The sequence below is a fragment of the Phocoena sinus genome, chromosome 16, assembly GCF_008692025.1.
Source record: "Phocoena sinus isolate mPhoSin1 chromosome 16, mPhoSin1.pri, whole genome shotgun sequence".
NCBI classification, from domain to species: domain Eukaryota; kingdom Metazoa; phylum Chordata; class Mammalia; order Artiodactyla; family Phocoenidae; genus Phocoena; species Phocoena sinus.
Window position 1 is genome coordinate 20,986,035 of NC_045778.1, and position 12,800 is coordinate 20,998,834.

Sequence of the window (12,800 nt, forward strand, 5' to 3'; positions counted from 1 at the left end):
AGCCATAAAAAAGAAAGAATGCCATTTGCAGCAACATGGATGCAACCAGAGATTATCATACTAAGTGAAGTAAGTCAGAAAGAGAAAGACAAATACCATATTATATCGCTTATATGTGGCATATAAAATATGACACAAATGAAACTATCTACGAGACAAAAACAGACTCACATACAGAGAACAGACCTGTTGCTGCTGAGGGGGAGGGGGAGTGGGGGAGGGATAGACTGGGAGTTTGGGGTTAGTAGATGTAACATATAACATATAGAATGGATAAACAACAAGGTCCTACTGTATAGCACAGGGAACTATGTTCAATATCCTGGGATAAACCATAATGAAAAAAATATAAAAAAGAATGTATATATAACTGAGTCACTTTGCTATACAGCAGAAATTAACACAACATTGTAAATCAACTATACTTCAATAAAAAATAAATTAAAAATAAAATAAAATACTCCTAGATATAAAACAGTACTACTACAACTAGTCTTCATTTAAAATGTAATAAAGGGAGAATTCCCTGGTGGTCCAGTAGTTAAGACTCTGAGCTTTCACTGCCGAGGGTGCTGGTTCAGTCCTGGTCAGGAAACTAAGCTCCCACAAGCTGTGCAGCAAGGTCAAAAAAAGTAATAAAGGAAAAAAAACCTCAACCTTCAATATTTTCAGAAGATGACAGAATAAACTCGTGTAAAATATGCTATTTTTTCAAATTAAATTGTAAAGGGCTTTTGGCAACAAGTCTACTTAACAGCAATGTCACTTTATTAGAAAATTTGTAACAATTATAGTAAAGCATTTCAATCAAAATTAAATCTCTTAGGACTACACTGTGTAAAGAAGTTTACAAAAATGTCTTGCACATTTTGACTGAATTTTCCCAAAAGATTTAAGCTTCATCTGTTAATCTGTCAGCATTAAGAAACAAACTCAGGTAATTTTTTTGTTTGTTCTTTGACATTGCTACATTTCTTCAGCTTCCATTTAGGAAGTCACTGGTTTTTACTACAGACATGACACAATTAAAATGGGCTCATAGGGCTTCCCTGGTGGCGCAGTGGTTGGGGGTCCGCCTGCCGGTGCGGGGTACGCGGGTTTGTGCCCCGGTCCGGGAGGATCCCACATACCACAGAGCGGCTGGGCCCGTGAGTCATGGCCGCTGAGCCTGCGCGTCCAGAGCCTGTGCTCCACAACGGAAGAGGCCACAGCAGTGGGAGGCCCGCGTACCGCAAAAAAAAAAAAAAAAAAAAAAAAAAGGCTCATCTCCTAAAAACCGAATCTTTCATACAAACATTCATTTTCAATTTTTTTTTTTTTTTGGCTGCATCAGGTCTTAGTTGTGGCACACGGGATCTTTTGTTGCAGCACACAGGATCTTTCATTGCAGTGCATGGGCTTCTCTCTAGTTGTGGGGTACAGGTTTTCTTTTCTCCAGCTGTGATGCGCAGGCTCCAGGGCACATGGGCTCTGTAGTTTGCGGCACGCAGGCTCTCTAGTTGAGGCGCGTTAAGTCCAGTATTTGTGGCGCGAGGGCTTAGCTGCCCCACTGCATATGGGAACCTAGTCCCCGACCAGGGACGTAACTGCATTCCCTGCATTGGAATGTGGATTGTTTACCACTAGACCACCAGGGAAGTCCCTCATTTTCAATTTATATAACAAGAAGTTCCAAGAATTTAAGAACATTCCTTACCTGCAACTTTTGATACATCTCTATGTTAATTGCTTTAACTTCCTCTAGTTGTTGTCGAAGGCCTATCAGAGTATCTTGTTTCTCATGGATATCTTTCTCCAACAACTTCATGGCAAGTTCAATCTCATGTTTCATACTAACTTGTACCGCGAGCTCATTCTCCACATCCTGCAATTCAATACAGCCTCAATTCACACACTGCTTCAGGATGTCAAAGTCAGATACACAACAATTAATGACAACAAAAAACAGTTACTATTTATTATGCAGACTACTCCTTTTGAGTTATAAGCCCCACTACAGGGAATCAACTAGGCCCTATAAGAACATTCTAAATATTTTCAAATGCATGTTTTGTTAAATGAAAGCATTTTCCACATTGTATTAATTATCACTATTTTAATGGCTAGAGAATTATGTATTCTTATGCCTCATAAACTCAGTATTAATTTTCCTTAAACAAAGAAATGAAGTAGTCCATATCAGTAAAGGCCAAAGATAAATCAAAAACCCCATTTCACAAACAGTTTTAATTTCTTCTCTTCAAGAATTTTACATCAGAAGGATCCTAACATTAAAGACAAAGAGCAAAAGGGATGGAAAGGCTGGCAATACTCTCTTCTTGACCTGGGTTGGTTACACAGGTATTTATGTTATAATCCATCAAGCTACATATTTGTATTTTTCTGTCAGTATTTCATAATTTAGAAAGGTTAAAAAATAAGTTAATTTTAAATATGACTTTACTACTTGAATATTGATATCTGAATACATCATTCTATTCTATTTTTTGTAATGCTGGTCACAATATACTCATTTCACAAACACAGACTGTAACACAGTTTAAAAACACTGTTTAAAAAACACTGACACAATGGGATTTTAAAGAATCTGAAGGGACTAAGGGGATCAGATTGCTATCCTACACCAAGGAAGATAAGGCTGATAGAGATTTTAGGTGGTGCTTAAGGGTAAACTATCATTTTTTCTAATGTAACTGTAATGTAACCTACTTGTCTTAACTGAGATTCATCTCGAAGCTGCCTTCTGGCTTCATTGTACATTTCATCTAGCCCCTGCCTAGAATGCTTATATGTTTGAAGCTCAGTTTCCACATCTACTTTGGTAACCTAGGAAGAAAACATAAAACTTTTAATTCTATAATCACTACTATTCATACAGCACAGATATATCCAGTCTATGCAAAAGTCCCCAAAAGGGCTATTTCTGATGCAAGACAATCTGTCTGCAATCAATCTATACTTACTTCTAGGTGCTGCTGTGTTTTCATTAAAATCAATTTATTTTCACTTCGTAATTGATGATTTTCTTCTTGGAGTTTAATGATATTATTCTTTGCTATTGCTAACTAAAAATAAAAGAGGGGCAAGAAAAAAAGATTTTAAACATCTGTATTTATACTTGCTTTACAGGTTATGTTCATGACTATAACAATAGAAAATAAAATTCGAAAACTTGTAAAATATCTCACATCTACAGAAATTTTCATAAGAAAAATGTGCTCCTATTATCCCAAGACACCAATTAAAGGAATTATACTCTTATTTCTATTTCCTTTTGTTAACCAGTCAAATCGTATGTTAGTAGAAACATATTGCTTATCTGATTTATAATATGCCCTGAATACAAAGTGCATGAGTAAGCATATGAAGAATTATATGGTAAACAGTAAGACTGTAAAGACTTGTGTAAAGGCAAAAACATCTATAAGGGAAGTTCTGCTATTATTGAAAATGTAACACAGAAATTCATGATAATCAAATAGGACACCCTTGTGAAATCTGGGCATGCTGAGTGACTGACGATCACAAATATGAGACAGCTCTCACCCTCAGAGTTAAATATGAATGACTAAGTGACTTGGCTCTGAAGCCTAGAATGAAAAGAGGGATCCTAGGAAAGGAAAGCAGGAACTACTCCCCAATGTTGGCTTGCAAATAAATTTCTGAACACTTGGTCAGAAAGGCAACTCGAACTTCACAGTGCGCCTATTATGGTCAAGAGGCACAAACTAGTGAGGAGCTCTCTCTAATGGTCCCAATCTATCAAACTATCAAATGGTCCTAAACTATCAAAATGAAAATGCAGTCATGCAAACAGTCATGTGCTTCCTGGTTTGGGAAAATTAGGCCAATTCTAAAAGAAACATGAATTTTAATTAACATGTAAAGTAGGGTTCATAGCACTAATAACAGATTTCTTCCTCTAGTCTAAATAATTCTGAAAATGGAAAGCAATAATTCTTTTTTATTTATTTATTTATTTTATTTTTATTATTTATTTTTGGCTGCATTGGGTCTTCATTGCTGCGCGGGCTTTCTCTAGTTGCAGCGAGTGGGAGCTACTCTTTGTTGCGGTGCGCGGGCTTCTCACTGCAGCGGCTTCTCTTGATGCAGAGGACGGGCTCTAGGCTCGTGGGCTCTAGAGCACAGGCTCAGTAGTTGTGGCGCACGGGCTTAGTTGCTCCGCGGCATGTGGGATTTTCCCAGACCAGGGCTTGACCCCGTGTCCCCTGCATAGCAGGCAGATTCTTAACCAATGAGCCACCAAGGAAGTCCGGAAAGCAATAATTCTATGGTTAGATAGATTTAAAAAAAACAAAAAAAAACAAACAAAAAAACCACAACTTATCTCAAAAGCAACTTTATAAATAGTATTAAAAAGAGATCTGAGGGAGTTCCCTGGTGGCCTAGAGGTTAGGATTTGGCACTGTCACAGCTGTGGCCCGGGTTCGATCCCTGGCTCGGGAACTGAGATCCTACAAGCTGTGCGGCATGGCCAAAATATTTTTTTTGAAGTTTTAAAAAAAATTTAAAAAAAAAAGAGAGCTGGGGTAAATTTCTGGTTCTGCAACCACCAGACAACTACTTCGACAATGCAGGAAACCAGAGCACATGGGATGAGTTTTACACATGGGAGTGTGGAGAAAGGGCGTACACGATCATGGACTGATGCTTGTAAGGAAAAGTAATCTGAATAGGAGAACACAAGAGACAGGATCATTTTAATGGTAATTCCTAACTATAGGTGGTACAGGTCATCCAGGTTAAAAAATGAGACTCATGGCTTATTTATAGAAGAGTTGTATGCATTTCATCTTTGGGGCTCATTTCTAGAAGCTGAGTATCTCAAACAATTCACAGATTCACCTAAGAATTTGCCGGAGAATACATGGTTTCTTTAGAACTTATGATCATCAATTACAACTACACTATAAGTATTCCATCATAATGATGAAAATGTGTTTGTGTGTGTGTGCACGCTTAATGCATTTATACTTAAAATGGAAAAGGATCACCAATATTAGGTCCATGAAAGGCAATTATCCATGGCTAGGTGACAATACCTCTTCAATCAGCTTAGTATTTGACTTTTCTAAAGAGTCAACTCTTGAATGGAGACTGCTGACTGTGCTGCTGAAATTAATAAAGAAAAAACTCATTCAGAATCACACAAACTCATAAAGGCAAGAAAAAGTATGTTATCCTGGACTCATCATGTTGACTGACATGCACCAACTGCCCTGTCTGAATTTTTGATTTTGGGAAATTTCATTAAGTTGGAGAACTTGATCTGACTAACAGAGCAATAAAATCTGTAGCAAAAGAATAAAATTTTCCATTAAAATTCCATTTGGTGCTGCTCATTATATTTTGCTGTCTTCTTAGGGTCCTTCTTACATTTAACTTATAACATTTAGGAATTAAAATTCCACACAAAGATTACTAAATATTGTTAAAACTAAATTCAAAATTATTTTAAATTTAGGATGAATTTTAAATGTCTACTTTATAATTAAGTGGCTTAATGAAGCTTGTAAATAGTGGTCTTCAACACAAGCTCCATCTGTTCGCCCTCTCCACTTTCATAATAACTTAAAGACCTCCAAACTCACCCATGGTTTGGGAAATGTGAATATGAGACACCCAGCATCAGGTATCCAATCAGCCTGCAGCTAAGCAATCACCCGTCTTTCAAGGATAGAGTCAAAAGTCAGGTTACAGTATATGAACAAATTTGTTCTGTGCATTTTTACTTAAATCGATCAAGATTGGACATTATTGTACATTTTACTGAGTCATTTTTCAAGGCCTGCTTGATTCTACCATCTCAAACTTTCTCTAATAAAATGAAATATGCTGTATACGTTGCAGTAAAATCTATAATAGATTCAACAAATTTTACACTAGCCTCAGAAATAAGTAATGGCATATTAGTTTAACTGATGAAACAAGAAAAATGTTTTTCTACTCATATTAAATCATTTTTAAAATACAATCATTCTTAGGTAAACAACTTGAATTTTTCACAAACAGCACAAGGGTATCCTGATGGTGATATGTAATAAGTACAGGACTAGGAGATGGAAGACCAGGTTTATAGTCCCTGCTTTTCTACTTTGTAATTGTGTCACCTTCAAAGTTGTAAAACCTTTCTGAGCTTCAGTTTCCTTATCTACAAAATCAGACAATGATATGTGCCCTACTTTTATGTGAGAATCAATAAAATAATCAAAAAGCACTTTTAAAAACAATAAACCCTCAACAGTTTTTTTCTTTAAGTGAAGGATAATACGTGAGTTCTATTTTTTCTATTTTCTATACTTTTGAAATATTCTAAATGTACAAGAACTACTTTCTAAAGAGACAAACAATAAAAAAATTAATACATAAAATATACAAAAGTAAGGTACCAATATTGCTGTAATTGAATAATACACATAATTGAAAAGGGAATGAGAAAGCTCTTCTGAACTGAATGAAATAAACTCTAAAGATAAACAGTTGAGTAAGAATAGTAAAGTACAGACTAGTGTAAAAAGTATGCTACCCTATGTATCTCTGGAGGCATACACAAGAACCTAGTGTATTAATTACTCCCAAAGAAGGAAACCAGATGGTTGGAGATCAGGGAAGAGGGAAATTTTTCATTTTATGTTCCTTTTGAGGTTCGAACCATGTGAATATATTATCTATTCCCAAATAGTGAGTAAAAATTTAAAGTAAATAAATAAGCAGCACAAGGTTGCATTCAGATATACAATCTCAGAAATACAAAATACATATATATATGCATATATTTCCTATATCAATTATTAAAACTTCATGATGAAAAAAGAAAAGACACTGATATAAGATCTTTCTTCTCTCTCCAACTTCAGAGAGAAAGCAAGAATTACAACTTATTAGTTTCTTTTTCTAAAATGGGAAAATGTTTAACTGTATTTTCGGATTGTAATGCATGTTTATTGAGTGAAACTCAGAAAATACATAAAAGTATAAAGAAATTTTAAAATTATTCATAACATCACCCAGAGATAGCCATTTTTGAATTATTCATCTTAGTTAATGAGAACAGTCTGTTTCTAACAATGTAGTAAATATTATTCACTATACCTGTGCTATCTGGTATGGCAGCCATAAGCCACATGTGGCTTCTCTGAATTGAAATGTGCTGTAAGTGTAAAATGCACATTGAATTTTGAAAACAGTACAACAAAATATATAAAATATCTCATATTTCATGTTTCTTTTTTATTTTTTTAATGTGGTCACTAGATATTTTAAATTACCTTTGTGACTCACGTTGTATTTCTACTAGACAGAACTATACTATACTATTTTACACACAAGATCTCAGAAATTCTTCCCAGATAGAGTATTCACTAACAGCTTCAATGACCAGGTGACATTGGAAGGAGAAAACTTCCACCATGGAAGATGACAGTCACACTGACACGTGAAGTCCTTTGAAGTAGGAAAAATGAATTTTTTTTTTTTTTTTTTGCAGTGTGTGGGCCTCTCACTGTTGTGGCCTCTCCCATTGCGGAGCACAGGCTCCGGACGCACAGGCTCAGCGGCCATGGCTCACGGGCCCAGCCGCTCCGCGGCATGTGGGATCTTCCCAGACTGGGGCACGAACCCGTGTCCCCTGCATCGGCAGGCAGACTCTCAACCACTGCACCACCAGCGAAGCCCAGAAAAATGAATTTTTGAACTACCAAAATGATATAAACTTTCACCCTATCTAGCCTTTTTTTCTCAAGGGTAGAGGAATAAGTCTGAAATTCTATTTTTAAATGTCTCTGAAGATTCTATTTAAAAATATGACTCTCATTTTCTGCTGAAAATCAGTTATTTCCAATAATTCTCTGTATTCTCAATTTCCATTCACTCTCTATCCCCTCAACCCCTTTTCAAAGATGCTTAGAAAAAAGGAATAGGATTAAGATGACCTGAAGGGGGGAAAAAAAAAAAACCTAAGACAACATCCAAAATGTACTAAGTACCCATGTGTCCATAATACTTACTTCAGTTGTCTATTTAATTCTTCAACATAATTCTTCTGGTCTAATATGGCAGCAATTTGAACATTCCTAGAGGAGGCGAAAAAGCAGCTTTGTGCTAACTGGAAAGGTATTTACTGGGTGACCAAAAAAAAAAAAAATCTCCACAAAAGATCTAAATTATCTAAAATTGTGTTAAACCATAATGGTAAAACAACGTTATCTTGCCTTTAAAATAAAATTCAAGAATCTTTATAACCATATAGCAGCAAGCTGTGTACTAAATAACTATAACTTTTGTTAAATAAATTATCTGCTAATATTAAACAATACCATTAGTATGTTTTTAAATACTTTTGCATTTATTTATTTAATTAATTTTTTTTTTTTTTTTTTTTGCGGTACGCGGGCCTCTCACTGTTGTGGCCTCTCCCGCTGCAGAGCACAGGCTCCGGACATGCAGGCTCAGCGGCCATGGCTCACGGGCCTAGCCGCTCTGCGGCATGTGGGATCTTCCCAGACCAGGGCACGAACCCGTGTCCCCTCTATTGGCAGGCGGACTCTCAACCACTGTGCCACCAGGGAAGCCCCATTTATTTTTTTAAGAAATATATTTGACATATAACATTGTGTAAATTTAAGGTGTACAACATGTTAATATGATACATTTAATATTGTGAAATGATTACCGTTATGTCTTAAAATAAACCAGCATTTGTAAGCTTATGAATAATAAGCTTTCATTTCTTTTTATCACAGAAACAGAGCTGACTATTAAAATGGGTCTCTGGGGAATTCCCTGGCAGTCCAGTGGTTAGGACTCCATGTTCTCAGTAACAAGGGCCCAGGTTCGATCCCTGGTCGGGGAACTAAAATCCCATAAGCCATGCAGCAGAACCAAAAAATAAAGAAAGAAAAAAGAAAATGGGTCTCTGAACTACTGGTATGACCAAAAGTCATACTTCAGATTAAAACCTCCTTCTAAGTGATTTTTGCTTTGTAAACCTAGTAAATGGAAGTGAAAACAAAACAAAGCAGGAACTACACAGAAAAAAAGGAAATAAAAACCACATTGCAAATAGATGGACCTCATACTGATTTGTAAAGAGCTACATATAAAATACAACATGTGAAATAACTTATGAAAATCATACCTTTCTTTATTTCCAATATCTTCTTCATTCTTTAAATACATGGAAAAATCAATCACTCCAACCTAAAGTAAATAAAGTTATTCTTATTTAGAGGGTGGAAATTCTAGAAGTACCTTTAACACACAACTGACTTTCATCCCTAATTTTTTTCTAGTGTTTAACAGCACTGTTTACAACTTAGAGTAATACCTGGATCAAAGAGGAACAGTACAAACTGAAAACACTCTGCATTTGGCACTAGTCATTCTCACTTACTTGTGAGTCTAAATCCTCTCCCTTTACACACAGATTAGCGTCTATCACATTCAGGCCAACCAGCAGCCCAACAATTACTGCTCCTTCTTCTTCCATCATTAGTGCATGATACTCATAGAATTCACTGTGAAAATTAAAATAATAAAAATCTTACATTACAAATTTATTTTGAAAACTAAATTTTACAATCTTAATACCTTATTACAAGAATGGAACCAATATAAATTAGGTAACTTGCAATTAGCCTTCCTATATGCAAATAACTTAAAAATTTTGAGATTTAAATGTCTATAAAGAAAACGTAAAAGAAACGGACTGAAGGAGATAAAAGAGGAAAAGGAATTTTGAGAGAGAGAAAAGAGAAGCAAACAGAGATTTAAAAAAAAAAAGGGAGCAGCATTGAGGCCTGGAATGTTTGTGACTCTCGAAAGATACAGTGACTGCTGCTGATCTGATTACGATACTTTTTAGTACAGTTGAATTTTCATCCCAGGATTTATTAAGACGCTTAGGATAAAGACTAATGTGGGGAAACGAACATAAGAAACATTTCAAGTCCATTTTCTAGTCAATGCATTTGGTATATCTGTTGCAAGTGCTCTTAATAGATAAGCATTAAAGATATTTATGGATATCTAGATCCCAAAAAATGTTCAAACAAGAGACTTGTGAAAGAAATAGGACAGCCTAAAAACTAAGACCTGACAACTAATACTCAGGAAACTATTTATCACTGTCTCATGCCTTCATCAAGAAGTCCCATGTATATTACTTAATCACCTTAATTAACCTTCAGAATATCGCTGAGAAATTGAAGGCGTTTTTAAAGCATGGTCATTCTCATTTAACAAATGGGAAAACCAAGATGTACAACTGGAGTCACAAGTAAAATAAAAAACGACCAGGGACTTCCCTGGTGGTCCAGTGGTAAAGAATCCACCTTCCAGTGCAGGGGATGAGGGTTTGATCCCTGGTTGGAGAACTAAGATCCCACATGCCGAGGGGCAACTAAGCCCACAAGCCACAACTACTAAGCCTGTGTGCCTCAACTAGAGAGCCCACGTGCTCTGGAGCCTGCACACCACAACTGCAGAGCCCACGTGCCATAACTACAGAGAGAAAACCCACACGCCACAACTAGAAAGAAGCCCACACGCTGCAACGAATAGCCTTAGCACCGCAATAAAAAAGATCCTTCATTCCACAACGAAGACCCGATGGAGCCAAAAATAAAAATAAATTTAAAAGAAGAAAACATTAAAAAAAAAAAAAGACCAGATTCTCCAAAATATCACAGAGGCACTCTAAGAGAACAAGGGCGAAGAGAGGGGCTGCCATGGGCCCACTCCCTTTGAGAACTGATATCCTTGCTTTGAAAGTCTGTCTTAAACATTTGGCCTTCAATTTTTTTTTTTTTTTTTGGCCTTCAATTTAAACTGACAGTTTAAAAAGCGCCCACAATACAATGAAAGCAGTAATTTGGACATTCAAGGTCTAAAAAGAAACCTCCTGAATTAAAGCCCCAAATTCCAATACAAATTTTTATTCATAGAATTAACTAATTTAGGAAAAAATTAAAACTTAGAAATACGACATATAAATTTCCACCTTGTCAGCCAATAAAAATCTTACAGTATTCATTTTTCAGGCTAGTTCTTGATCCACGTTATGTCTCCACTATGCTTCTCTATCTCATTTTGCTCCTCCTTTTATTTTATGCCATCATAATGTATTTTACATATCCTTTCATACTATATCTTCAATCATTTTTGGGAAACAGGATATAAATGAAATAAAAAATGAAAATGAACATGATTTAATGGTAGTACCTCAAGAGATCCCTTTGAATAATTAAGCAACGCAGGTAGTCAGCCATTTTTTTTTGCATGAGGGCTAATCGAAGCCACGCTCTTGCACGACCCAGGGGGGTCCTGAAAAGCAAAACCCAACAGTCAGAAAAGAGCCCCAGCCCAAAGATTATAGACTACATCTTCTATCTTTGTTGAAGTACACAATAAAAAAAAAGCAATTTATCATGGTTTTATCTTAGTTTCTAGAGCTTCAAGTCAGCTCTTTGAGCATGCAAACCAATCCCTGGGAGCTTTTTAAGTCTCTAAGATAAATCTGCATCTACAGGACATCTAGGTACCATTTTATGTCTTGGAAAAAATGACTCTCTAAATAGTGAGGATAATTCCACAAGAAATATTTTATCAGAATAGGCTTACCCCTCTAAATATGATTATGCAAAATGCATCAATAAAGGCAATATAATGCTCTCAAAAAATAACTGATATTATATCTGAATTTTAAAAATCATGACAAAGCTAAGAAGGTATCTAGATGCTAATTAATTAGAAAGAATCACTGCTTGCTATTTTTCAAATGTTTCTTTTATCCAGTTGTCGTTTAAAACATTAAATCTCCTCTTTAACGTGGAGGCCTGATGGGAACAGAACTTTTAAAACTACAAATTTGTCTGAAAGGCTGTGGACCAGGCCATTTTTGCTGGCTATAAGCAGTGTCTCTGGGACAGAGGGAGCACACAGCTCTTCTTAAAACTGAAGGTATCCTGCAACCTTACCAAATACGTTGATTAGTTTTAGTAGTTTTCTGGTGGCATCTTTAGGATTTTCTATGTATAGTATCATGTCATCAGCAAACAGTGACAGTTTTACTTCTTCTTTTCCATTTGTATTCCTTTTATATCTTTTCCTTCTCTGATTGCTGTGGCTAGGACTTCCAATACTACATTGAATAATAGTGGTGAGAGTGGACATCCTTGTCTTGGTTACTGATCTTAGAGGAAATGCTTTCAGCTTTTCACCACTGAGAATGATGTTTACTGTGGGTTTGTCGTATATGGTTTTTATTATGTTGAGGTAGGTTCCCTCTATGCCCACTTTCTGGAGAGTTTTTATCATAAATGGGTGTTGAATTCTGTCAGAAGCTTTTTCTGCATCTATTGAGATGATCTTATGGTTAACAACGAAAGATCAGAAAGAGAAATTAAGGAAACAATAAGAGAATAAAATACCTAGGAATAAACCTACCTAAGGAGGCAAAAGACCTGTACTCAGAAAACTATAAAACACTGATGAAAGAAAACAAAGATAACATAAACAGATGGAGAGATATACCATTCTGCTAGATTGGAAGAATCAATATTGTGAAAATGACTATACCACCCAAAGCAATCTACAGGTTCAATGCAATCCCTATCAAATTACCAATGGCATTTTTCACAGAACTAGAACAAAAAATTTTACAACTTGTATGGAAACACAAAAGACCCCGAATAACCAAAGCAATCTTCAGAAAGAAAAATGGAGCTGGAGGAATCAAGCTCCCTGACTTCAGAGTATACTACAAAGCTACAGTAATCAAG

General features: G+C 35.9%; 1 protein-coding gene across 8 annotated transcripts in view; it reads right to left on the reverse strand.

The window, feature by feature from the left end:
- The window catches only part of RUFY2 (RUN and FYVE domain containing 2), a 54,688-nt gene that overhangs the window by 24,426 nt on the left and 17,462 nt on the right, over nucleotides 1-12,800 (reverse strand). For 7 of the 8 annotated variants that reach the window (XR_004346269.1, XM_032608805.1, XM_032608808.1 and 4 more), the window contains 8 exons: nucleotides 11,242-11,343; nucleotides 9,413-9,536; nucleotides 9,158-9,219; nucleotides 8,028-8,093; nucleotides 5,064-5,133; nucleotides 2,964-3,065; nucleotides 2,710-2,826; nucleotides 1,697-1,864 (listed from right to left, as the gene is read on the reverse strand). Coding sequence is in view for 7 of the 8 variants with exons in the window: in XM_032608805.1 (XP_032464696.1) it covers nucleotides 1,697-1,864; nucleotides 2,710-2,826; nucleotides 2,964-3,065; nucleotides 5,064-5,133; nucleotides 8,028-8,093; nucleotides 9,158-9,219; nucleotides 9,413-9,536; nucleotides 11,242-11,343 (811 nt within the window). In the remaining variant the exon portion in view is untranslated. The remainder of the gene's footprint in view (nucleotides 1-1,696; nucleotides 1,865-2,709; nucleotides 2,827-2,963; nucleotides 3,066-5,063; nucleotides 5,134-8,027; nucleotides 8,094-9,157; nucleotides 9,220-9,412; nucleotides 9,537-11,241; nucleotides 11,344-12,800) is intronic. The other variant, XM_032608810.1, reaches the window with a different exon arrangement.